The sequence below is a fragment of the Cynocephalus volans genome, chromosome 10, assembly GCF_027409185.1.
Source record: "Cynocephalus volans isolate mCynVol1 chromosome 10, mCynVol1.pri, whole genome shotgun sequence".
NCBI classification, from domain to species: Eukaryota; Metazoa; Chordata; class Mammalia; order Dermoptera; family Cynocephalidae; genus Cynocephalus; species Cynocephalus volans.
Window position 1 is genome coordinate 92120756 of NC_084469.1, and position 12141 is coordinate 92132896.

The following is a 12141-nucleotide window of genomic DNA, read 5'->3' on the forward strand; positions in this document are numbered from 1 at the left end:
GACACAGGAAGATACAGCGCCCTGGCGCAGGTCCCAGGGACCAGCTGCAAACAAGCCCCTCAGAGGTCCCTGCCCCACGGCAGCAGTGCGGCTCCTCCAGGGCTCCCCCAGGGCTCACCGGCCTGTGGGGTGTGCGAGGGTGCCTGTACCTGCCGGCTGTGCGTGTGACAGAAGCCCTTACTGTCATGTGATTAAGACATGCCAGGTGGGGGTCACAAGGTTACAAAGAGCCCTTCCCGGCCAGCAGGGACGGCCCATGCCCATGTGGGAGGGGTTGGGAGGCCCTGGGGTGGGGAGGCCCTGGGGGGGAGGCCCTGGGGTGGGGGTGGGGCGGCCCCGGGATGGGGAGGCCCAGGGGGGAGGCTCTGGGGTGGAGGTGGGGAGGCCCTGGTGAGGAGGCCCTGGGTAGGGAGGCCTGGGGTGGGGAGGCCTGGGCCCGCCCCACCAACTGCTCTGAAAAGCGCTGTGCCTGAGCATCTTGACCATCCTTCTCGGGGCAGTTCATTCATCCAGTGTTTGTCGACACCTACTGTATGCCGCACTGTCTTAGGCCAGGGGACAGCAGGGGGGAGGTGGTCCTGTCCTCGCAGGGTGCTGGGAGGGAAACAACAAAGGGGACAGGGCAGGGACCTTTGGGATGGATGGCTCCTGTGGGAGTCGGTTTCTGTTTCTTATAACAAAATACACTGAACTGGGTAATTTGTAAGAAAACAAAATTTATTGCTTGCAGTTTCAAAGGCTGGGAAGTCCAAAGTCCAGGGAACACAACTGGTGAAGGCCTTGGTGGTGGTGACAGTGACCCAGGGGTCTCACATGGCAGAAAAATGGTGGAACAGAGAGACTTGCTGCTCTCCTTTTAAAGCCCTCAGAACTGCGCCCCTGATCACCATTATTGATCCATTCACTACTGCACAATCCTACCATCTAATCACCTCTTCAAGGCCCCAACTTTCAGTTCCCATAATAGGACTTCTCCCCTCCTAACACTTTCACATTGGGGACCAAGCTTTGGGGAGACATCAGTCCACAGCAGCCAGGCAAGGCCTCTATGAGGGAAGGGCCTTGGAGACATCTGGGGAGGCACACCAGGTGAAGGGCACGGCCCGCACAAAGGCCCTGGGACAGTACGGAGCCTGGCATGTGGGAGGAACAGCGAGGAAGCCGGTGTGGCTGGAACAGAGTGACTGAGGGGGAGAGACGCAGGGAGGGGAGGGAGGGGACGGGGCAGGCTATGCAGGGTCCTGTGACCCCAGGGAAGACTCGGGCTATTACCCAGAGGGAGGTGGGAGCCATGGAGGGCTGTGGGCAGATGAAGGGCGCTCCCAACTCGGTGCTCACAGACACCCTCTCGCGGCTGCAGGGAGAACAGACGGTGGGAAGGTCTGGGAGACCAGAGTGGAGGGGAGGGCACTGGAGCAGGAGGGATGCTGGGGACAAATGCTGGGGGCTGACGTTGGTGACAGATGCTGGGACGGATGCTGGGACGGATGGTGGGACGGATGCTGGGGCGGATGCTGGGGACAGATGCTGGGGACGGATGTTGGGACGGATACTGGGGACAGATGCTGGGGACGGATGCTGGGACGGATGCTGGGACGGATGCTGGGGACGGATCCTGGGGACGGATGTTGGGATGGATGGTGGGACGGATGCTGGGGACAGATGGTGGGACGGATGGTGGGACGGATGCTGGGGACAGATGCTGGGGCGGATGGTGGGACGGATGCTGGGGACGGATGCTGGGGCGGATGCTGGGGACGGATGCTGGGGCGGATGCTGGGGACGGATGCTGGGACGGATGCTGGGGCGGATGCTGGGGCGGATGCTGGGGACGGATGCTGGGGACGGATGCTGGGGACGGATGCAGGGGCGGATGCTGGGGCGGATGCTGGGGACGGATGCTGGGGACGGATGCTGGGGACGGATGCAGGGGCGGATGCTGGGGACGGATGCTGGGGACGGATGCTGGGGACGGATGCTGGGGCAGATGCTGGGGACGGATGCAGGGGCGGATGCTGGGGCGGATGCAGGGGCGGATGCTGGGCCCTGCCCCAGGGAGGGGCGTGGAGGGGTAAGCAGTGAGAGGTTCTGAGGATTTTTAAAAATACGTTTTTAGGGCCAGCCCGTGGCTTACTCGGGAGAGTGCGGTGCTGATAACACCAAGGACACCAAGGACACAGGTTCGGATCCCATATAGGGATGGCCGGTTCGCTCACTGGCTGAGCGTGGTGCTGACAAGTCAAGGGTTAAGATCCCCTTACCGGTCATCTTTAAAAAAAAAAAAAAATACGTTTTTAAATGAACTATAATATGTATACAGTATAGTGCGCAGATGGTTTAGTGTATGAAGCTCAGTGAACTTTTAAAAATAACAGTAAAAATCTCATAAAAGTAATTTTTTTTTTTTTTGTGACCCGCAGGGGATGCAACCCTTGGCACAGTGCGGTCCGCACCACGCTCAGCCAGTGAGCGCACCGGCCATCCCTATATAGGATCTGAACCTGCGGCCTCAGTGCTACCAGCACCACACTCCCCCGAATGAGCCATGGGGCTGGCCCAGAAGTAACTATTTTAAATTGATCAACTCAGCGTCATTTAATGCCTTCTCAATGTTGTGCACCACCCCTGTCTAGTTCCAGAACATTCCATCAGCCCCAAAAGGAACCCCCGTCCCCATCAGCAGTCAGACCCCATCCCCTCCCCCTGCCACTGGGCAACCACGAATCCTTTTTCTGTCTCTGTGTGTTTTCTCTGTTTTTACTTTTTAAAATTTTTTCTTTTCATTTTTCATTTCTACACTTTCTATGTGCTTTGGCCTGTTGTGGACATTTCATATAAGTGGAATCACACGCAGTGTGGCCTTTTGTCCTTTTGTGTCTGGCGTCTGTCACCGAGCGTGACATGCTCAAGGTCATCTGCACGGCAGCGTGCAGGTCAGAGCCTTGATCCTGTTCGTGGCTGAGCGATGTTCCCCTGTGTGGAGGGACCGTGCTGTGTCTGTCTGTTCAGCTGTTTCTACTTTTTGTCTGTTGTGAATAGTGCTGCTGTGGACATTGATACACAGGTTTTTGTTGGAGTGACAGTTTTCGAGCTGTGGGTACACCTAGGAGTGGAATTGCTGGGTCATGCACCAATTCTGTGTTGAATTTTTTGAGGAACCGCTGGCCTGCTTTCCGTAGTGCTGCACCGTGTCGCACTCCCACCTGCGGTGAGCGAAGGTCCAGCTTCCCCGCAGCCTCGTGCACACTTGCAGTCCCATCTTCCTGGGTACAGACGTCCTTGTGGGTGTGAAGTGGCATCTCACTGCAGTTCTGGTTTGCATTTTCCTGATGACGAATGACACCGAGCAAGTTTTCATGTGCTGTTGGCCATTTGTGTATCCTCTTTGGAGAAATGTCTATGGAGTCTCTTGCTCCTTTTTTGATTGGGGGGTTGTTTTGTTGCTGAGTTATCTTATGCGGTCTGGATATTTGGCAGCACAGTGAACATTTATAAATAAGCTCAGCAAACAGCACCTAGATGAAAGCACTGCCCATGACAGTCCCCGAGGCCCTTCCCGTCCCCCGCAGATGTCCCCATCTTCACTCCCACAGCAGAGATTCCTGTTACCTGTCCCTGAACTTCTCACAAGCGGGGTCGTGTGGAGTGTTCGTCTCTGTCCAGCTGCCTGTCCCAACTCCAAATGCTGAGGTTCGTCACTCTGTTTCGAGCTGCGTTCAGTCTTCTCTCTGCTGGGAAGGTTCTAGGCATTTGGAGGGGGGGCCTTCTGGATTCACTGGCGGGCGGGATTGGGCAAGGCTGAGAGAAGAGTTGGCAGGATCCCACAGATCCAATCCCTGTGCAGCCTGGAGGTGTCACAGCCTCAGTCCCTCTCAGATGTGTCTCTCCCGCCCCTGCCCACCCCAGTGCCAGGTGCCCACCTCTTGCATCCAGACGCAGCACCGACCCCCTCCCCGGCATCTGTGCTGCCTGACAGTCCCCCTCCTCCCAGATGCCAGAGTGTCTTTCTAAGACATTCAAAGCCGGCCACCCAGGATAAAGTCCACACTGCTCTCGGGCCCACAGCCTCCTCCGTGTCCCAGGGCCAGCACTTCCCTCCCTGGGGCTTTGCTCACCTCTCTCTTTTGCCTCCTCCTCCAGGAAGCCCCCCAGGGGCAGGGATTCCAGGACCGGACACCTACCCAGTCCTTATCAATGAGAAACAGCCATTCCCTGTGCTTGTGGACTGGGTCAGTCAGGAACGTGACCCACAAGGATGTTGTCCCTGCTCCATGACAGGAAAACGTTCCCTTTTTATGACCTGGTGTTGAACAGCACCCAGCATTCCTGCCCATCCAAGTTCAAGGGGAGGGGGCCTCAGGTCCACCTCTTGAAGGGGAGAGCAGGACCAGGGACATCCTCCCATCGACACCTCTGGAGCCCAGGTCTGCCAAGCAGGAACCGCTGTGCGACCCAGCGCTCAGCTCGTGTTTGCAAATGAAAGAGGAGCCACTGGTTATGTTGAGCGCTTACTGTGTGCAGCCAGCAAGTGCTGAGCGCTTACTGTGTGCATGTGCTGAGCGCTTACTGTGTGCATGTGCTGAGCGCTTACTGTGTGCATGTGCTGAGCACTTACTGTACGTAGCCACCATGCTAGGCAGCAAACGTGTCCTTCCTTCATTCTATTCTCACCTTAAGAAAAATCATCCAGAACTTGGAAAGGGGCAAAATATCATCGCATGCTCTTTTAATGTCATCCTAGACCAAGCTTTCTCCCCCTCAGTACTGTGGACATGTGGGGCCGGATCCTCCTCCGTGGTGGGGCGTCCTGGGCACTGCAGCTGCTGAGCAGTGTCCCTGGCCTCCACCCACTCCATGCCAGGAGCACCCCCCAGTTGTGACAATCACTAATGTCCCCCGGCATGGCCAGGGAGCAGAATCGCCTTTGGGAAAAACCTCTGTCCCAGGGGACTGACCAGCCAGGGCACCTGTGGGAGGCCCTCCTTTGACTTGCCCCTTCCTCTTACGGAAGTCCCTGCTCTGTGGGGTCAGATGCTAACTTGGGATTGACACACTGCGATGAATTCTGCCCCAAGGTCATGGCAACTAGCCCTGCCTGGCCTGGAGCCTGGCATCTCAGAGCTCTCATCCTCTGGCGTCTGCAGCCACAAGTCTGGTCCTGCTTCCCTCAGTAAACACCTGAGCAAACCTTGACCCTGGTGGCTGGATGCTTGAATGAGGTTTATGTTGTGGATGTTTTGAAAACTTGACTTCGCCATCTCCTGAAGCCCAGAGAAGAGTGCACGTGGAGCACCTCATTTTACACATGGGGAAACTGAGGCTCAGGGAGGGGGAAGGGCTTGCCCAGGGCCCTCAGTGGAGAGTGTGGGGATCGAGGCCCCAGTCTGTGATCTGAGCTGTCTCCCGGATGTTGAGAAATAAGGAAGCAGCTTCCTGTGGCTTTGCTGGGGAGGGAGGGAAGGCTGGGGGCAGAGGGTGGGTGTGGGGGGCCCACGCTTCTGACATCAATGGCGAGTCCAGGGGTTCCCAAGACCAACCTGGGTTTTGGTCATTCGCTCAGACTCGTGGAACTCACAGGAAGCTGCTATGGTCACAGGGATGGTTTTTCCACTGTGAGGAAGCACATTCATGTTGGCCAAGGTAAGAGTATCTGGGTGGTGGTCCAGGAAAGACCCCATCCTGTCCCAGGGGGTTGGGACGTTACAACTGGAGCCAGATTTGGGGCCCAGAGTTTCACTGGGGCTCCCTCACTGAGCATAATTGGTTGATTGATTTATTGACTGACTGCCCACGGGGCTGGGCTCAATCTCCAGGTTGACTGGTCCTACGTGACCCAAGGCACTCTCCCCAGATCTCACTGCTGGTCTTGCTGGTGTAGCCGTCCCCGCTCTACACCAAGACACTGCTCTCGAGCGTGACACAGGTCACTCAGGAGACGTCCAGGCCTCTCTCTGGGCAGTACAGAACCCTTTACCAACTGGGGGGCAGGACCAAGCCCCCCACCTGCAGCAGCCTCCCTGGGCTCTCCCAGGGATCAGGACTGAGCGCCATGTGTGGGCCGGGCCAGCTCTTGCCTGGGCCCTACCAACGCACAGGGAGGGGCACAGGATGCCAGAGAGGAAGCCGAGTCACAGAAAAGGGAGCTACTGGCAGAGGATGGAGCCACAGGTGGCCTTGTGACCCGAGGCAGGGTCTGGCCCACCTGGGAGGCAGGGGCAGGTGGGCTCCAGCCTTGGTTTGAATTCCAGTCACCACCTGCCAGCTGAGTGGCAAGTCACTTTGGCCCCCTGTGCCTCAGTTTCCCCATCTGTGGACAGGGCTCAGCAGCGTCTCAGTGAGGATTACAGGAGGGTAAACTGAGCCTCAGAGGGCCGGGTAGACAGCTTGGAGCCAGGAGGACTCAGCACTCACCTGTAGTACACGGCCCCTCCAGGAGGGGCAGGGGAGGCTCTCCTGGGGAGGTGGGATCGGCGTGGGTCTGCTCAGCGTCTCCTTTTTATTGAAGTCATTTTTCTCCTCCGTCAGCTCAGCCAGCCACCCCTCCCTCCCGCCTGCAAGCAGCTGAGAAGAAAACAAGAGCTTAATTGAATCCCACACTGCAGGGCGGGGGGCACAGAGCAGGGCACTCGCTCCAGCTGGAAGGAGGCGCAGGGGCGGCACGGGGAGGCCGCAGGTAGCCCCGGCCTCGCTGGGTCTGATGCAGCCTGTCATTATCATGCTAATGTGATTGTATTAATTATCGGCGCTGTATTGTGCCTGCTACCTCGGGCGGGCTCGGGCGAGCTGTGGATTAAGCCCGACCACACGGGAGCCTTAGAAGCCTCTTCGCAGACAGAGCCTCAGCTTGGGGAGCCTGAGACGCAGAGAAGCCACATGGCTCCCCCGAGGCCACACCAGCAAATGGAAAATCGGGGGCTTGAATCCCCCCATGCAGGTCAGGGTCAGATTTCAAGGCCCCTGGAGTGGGGGTACCAGGAGGAGAGCACAAAGCAGCAAAGGCAGGATCCTAGGAAGGGCAAGTGGGCTGCAGCGGAGGCCATAGGGAGCTATGGAAGGTTGCAGAGCAGGGGCACAGGTTGGATGAGCAGGGAGGCCGGGGCTTTGGCAGGATAGGAGGGAGGCTCACTGTCCGGGCCGAATTCCAAGATCCTTTCTCTTTGTCCCGGACCTCCCGCTCCCTCAATGGCCCTCCCCCTTCCTTGTTTCAGATTGTCCCCCTTCCACAAAGCCCTCCTTGGTTAATCCCCTAATGGGAGGCTCACTCCCCCACTTCAGCTCTGGGATGCACAAAACCCAGGCCTCAGGGCCTCCCTTCTCCGCTTCTCTTTCCCACATCAGACGGAGGCACCAGGGGGCACAGTGCTACCCCTCCCTCAGACTGGCCACTCACTGTTATCAGTGACTTTTGGCTGCCAATGGGAAAAAAATCAAACTGCCTTGAGCAAAGAGGGGCTTTATTGGTCCTCTGAACTGAAACGGCACGGGGCATGGACTTCAGGCATAGCTGGATCCAGGTGCTACCATGTCACCAGGCATCTGACTTTTCATCTCCTGGGTCTGTTGTTCCCTGTACTGGTTACTCTGCAGAAGGGGCATCATTTTGTAACTTGCACCAAATTCGGTGTCTCCTGCCTGTGGTGACCCCAGATGCCCATGCCCTCCTGAGAGTAGGAAGTCTCGGGGTGGTTGCCAGGCTGGAGAGAGTGGCACATGCATGTGCACACACACGTACACACATGCCTCCTCCATTGTGCGAGATCCACTGGGCCGAGCACGCTGCAGCACCAGGGATGCTGCAGGTGCAAACAACAGATTCATTCTGCTCTGGATCAATGTCAAGGGCAGCACATGGCCCGGCAGGCAGTGTGCAAGGTGTGACTTCGTCTAAGGGGGGCTGCCCCGAGGCGGTGGCTGAGACCCAAGGCAGAGCCAGAGACCACACAGCACAGTGCTCCCCGATGGGGATTGGTTCAGAGGGTGTGGGCAGCCGCAGCTCCCACAGACATAGGCACACACGCAGTGACACACAGGCACACTCACACACGCTCACATTTACACGTGTATACACAGCTCACTATATATGCACAGAGACACATGCAGGCACACGTGCACACTCCTAGTAACACACAGGCACACGGTCATACACACATGCATGGCTACGTTCTTGTGCACACATGCACTCTCACGGATACACACACACGCGTGTACACAGTCACACTGCAGATGTACATAAGGGCACACGGTCCGTGTGCATCCACCTGGCACACGCATGCACATGCATGCACACAGACCCACAATCAAGCACATGTGCACACACACAGGTGGCCCAGTGATCCGCGGCTGGTGGGGAATAGACGAGAAGGCACTGGTTGCCCTGGCAACACATCCTGGGACCCGACCAGGCCTCACTGGCGCAGCTCATCTGGCGGCTGTCAACAGGCGAGGGGCTGCTCCGGACCCTGACTCCCTGAGCACAAAGGTTCCTGGGGGCTGCGTGATGGCCCCGTGGAGAGAAGGGGAGAGGAAACAGCTGGGCTGGGGTCAGAGCGGGAGCAGGGCCCTGGCTGTGGAGGCTTGGGTCCAGGGCCTGGTCGATAAACGTCAGCATGATTACAACAGGGGCCTGGGGTCTCCACTTGGTGACGGGAGTGTGCCCACCTCCTGCCTCCATCCCACTGAGAGGAGAAAGGGCCGCTGGATCTCGGAGGCTCCCGCCACCCTCCCTGGAATTCAAGGCAAAACTACTCTCTTGTTATTAAACAGCAAAGCAAGCAGACCTCCACCCCCGCATTCCCGAAACACTTTATTGCACCAAAAACAGCATTTATAAACAAACACATTTGGGGTGGGGGTGTCTTAAAGATTTATCCACAGTCAGCTTCAAACACAAAGATATCAAACAGTGCAGGGGTCTATAAAACAGGGCCCCCTCCAAGGGGGACGGGAGAGGCCACCAGAATCAGAAAGGGACATGATCTCCAAGCATCTCACTCCACGCAGGGCCCCCCAGCTGTCCCTCCTGGCCTGACAAGCCTTGGCCCTGGATGCTCCCAGGTGCCAGGTAAAAGGTAGCCCCTCGGATGCCAGGCATGGGAAGGTGCAGCTGCCATTCCCCCTCATCTTAAATCTCAGGTATGCAGGCGTCTCGCCAGGTGCAGCCGGGAACCCAGGCCTTCCTCCAATCCCAGGGGAAATCTGCTCCGTCACCCTCCCCTGGTGGGGTTTGGAAATCTAGAGTCAGGAGGAACAAAGTTTGGCAAAGGGGTGACCGCTGAACAGGGAGGGACACCCCTAGGTCCCACAGAAGCAGGCCAGAGTGGAGACGGGGCTAGCCTGGCCCCTGCTGCAAATTGAATCATTTCGGTTCCATTCTGAGCTGGAAAACCCCACAACAGCCATCCAAGGACCCACACAACCGACACAACAAGTAAACACACGCAGCCACCTCAGAGCATGAAAAGCCACAATCAGGGTCCCCCAGCTTGTTCCCCAAGTGATCCCACCCATCCACCATAACCAAAACCTATGTACACGCGTGGAGGGAAAGCCGCTGCTGTGAACCTCTGGGCCTCACCCCACTGGCAAGGGCACCGGAGGGCTGGGTGGACGGGGTTGCCTGCTGAGGGCAGCCCCCGGCGCAGAGGGGAATGGGGACACGGGCAGCAGGCTGCTCTCTGGGCACCCCCCCCCCACACCCTGGTCGAGGGTAGCTCCAGACGCCCCCGCAGGGACGGCCGCCGCACCCGAAATGCTGGTAGAGCCTGCACTAGAGGAGAGCAGCAGACAGGAGAGGTCCCCCGCAGGGGACTGGAGAGCAGCAGTCCTGTCACCGCGTCACCCGCCAAGGCTCCCTCTGATCTCTCCTCTCCGCCTTTCATTCGTAGGGCACGCAGTGGGCACGCTCCTCTCACGCCCTCTTGCTCCTGGAGCCGGAGCCTGGGAGGTCAGTGGCTGCCAATGCCCGCCTGACCCTAGGTGGGGCAATGTGGGCAGAACCTGGGCCTGGTGTCAGTGGGAGACAAGGCTGCAGGGGGACAGGGGACACCATTCGTGCAACAGAGGAAAAATCCAGCTCAGCTCCAGGACCTGAGACCTCCCCCTCCACGACCCTGCCTCTGCCGCTCTCAGAGGGTCCCAGACCCCTGAGAAACTCTTTCCAGGACTCTGCATGGAAGGGGCGAGACAGAGGGGCTGACGGGGACGTTCAGCCCTGACAAGTGGTCCTTTCTCTTCCCCAGCAGCCCCTTCCCCTCCTCCTGCAAAAAAAATTAATTCATGAAAAATAATTCTCCAGCCACCATCGGCCACCCAGGAAACCCCGGCGTCACCTGAGTCCAAACCCACCTCCCCAGCCCGGCCCGCCCCCCGCGACTGACCTCCGGGTGAGGACCCGGGTGTGGAGGGGCGACGCGGGCCCTTCAGGGCAGCGGCAGGAGGGCGGCCAGGGGCAGCTCCGTCTCCCCGAGCAGCGCGTCCCGCTTGAGGCTACTGCCCTTGTTCACCACCTTGACCCTGAGTGCCAGCTTGCGGACGCTGGCGGGCCCCAGGCCGTCGAAAAAGAAGTCCTCGTTGAAGACGGGGTGGCGGCTGTGCTTGACAATGGTGCTGCGCTGCTTCTGCAGCTTGCCGGGCACCAGGCACAGGCCCACGCAGCAGTTGACGCTGCGGGCGTCGCACAGCCGGTCGTACAGGCCCTCGGCGGCCAGCAGGCGCACCCGCAGGCGGGCCTGGGCCGCCTCGTACTCGGCCAGCAGCCGCACGCTGCCCCGCGGGCCCACCCGGACCGTGTGCTCCCCGCGGGGCGCCGGGCCCGACTCGGAGCCCGGCTCCGGGGTGGCCCGGCGGGTCAGGCGGCGCCGGACCCCGGGGCTGGTGTCTGGGGTGCTGTCGTCGGCCGACAGGGAGCCGTGGCGGCCCACCGAGTGCTTGAGCTGGTTCACCTTGGCCTGGCCATCCAGGGCGAAGCCTTTGAGCAGGGACACCGAGCGGGACAGCAGCGGGGACCCGAACGGGGAGGACTCGGCCGAGGAGCCCGTGTCGCTCTCCCCGCCGCTGAAGCAGCGGCCGGGGCTCCTGAGGGCCCCGCCAGCTTCCCGGGGCCCCCCGTCGCCCCCGTCGGCCCTGTCACCTGCCCGGCGGCGCAGGGCCCCCGGGGAGCCCACCTGGGCCAGGGCCCCGTGCTCACTGTGGAACAGGGACTCCTTGCGTCGCGTGTGGGGGCTCTCGGCCAGCGTGGCGAAGCCGTAGGACGTGTGGGCCTTGGGCACCGAGGGCAGGGACATGGCGCCCTGGGCCTGGGGGTCTGCGCTGGTGGCCTCTTCGGACGGCCCGTCCTCAGCGCTCTCGACCTGGATCACGTGCCGGGTGGCGGCCTTCAGCAGGCTCCTGCTCTCGGCCGCCGGCCTGGTGGGCAGCCGGGGGCTCCGGGGACCCCGGCGGGCTGCGGCCGAGGCCAGGTTCTGTTCCGACGGCGACGGGCCCAGCTCGGCCTGCGCCTCGGCCTCTGCGGGGCCCGCGGGCAGCTTGGGGGGGATGAAGAAGTCGGGGATCTTGTCGGGTGTCAGCACGTTGCTGTACAAGGGCCCCTTGGAGGCCTTGTCCCCCACCTCGACCCCCACGCCCCGGGCCGCGCCGTTTTCCCCGGACCCCCGGAGCCGCTCCAAGAACCACATGTTGGTTTTCCTCATGGGGGCGGCGGGCAAGAGACCGGGGCAGCCGCGGCGTCTGGGGAGAGAAGCGGGGCTCAGGGCGCGGGGCTCGGCGCGGGGCCCGGGGGGCCGCACCTGTCCCCTGGACAGGGCCCGGGCGGCGGGGGCGGTGCGGGTCCAGCCCGGGGGCGCCGCCCACTGCGCCCCAGCACGGGGCTGCGCTGGTCCCCCTCCCGCCCTCCCCGGGGACGCGGGGACGCGCTCGACTTCTAAGCCCCGGAGCCCGGGAGGTGGGGACAGAGGTCCGGGGACAGCAGCCCCTCCCGCGCGCACCCCCGTTCCGAGGCTCCCGACGCGCGTTCTCCAGGGTGCTGGGCTCGGTCCCAACAGAGGACACCCCGGGCTGCGGGCGGCCCCAGGGTGTACCACCCACCTGTGGCTTCTGCCTGGACTGCGGGGGACCCAGGATCCGGGCTGGGGGAAGGGAGGGGCG

At 60.6% G+C, this 12141-nt stretch overlaps 1 protein-coding gene across 1 annotated transcript; it reads right to left on the reverse strand.

Annotated features, from left to right (window-relative positions):
• Positions 1-10418: 10418 nt before the first annotated feature.
• Positions 10419-11687, reverse strand: C2CD4C (C2 calcium dependent domain containing 4C). Its single transcript, XM_063109944.1, has one exon. It carries the CDS (start codon positions 11685-11687, stop codon positions 10419-10421), a length of 1269 nt encoding a protein of 422 aa, XP_062966014.1.
• Positions 11688-12141: the final 454 nt, after the last annotated feature.

Bases quoted from the DNA above. Each gene is read 5' to 3' on its own strand.
- C2CD4C (XM_063109944.1), bottom strand. From the start codon at position 11,687: ATGAGGAAAACCAACATGTGGTTCTTGGAGCGGCTCCGGGGGTCCGGG.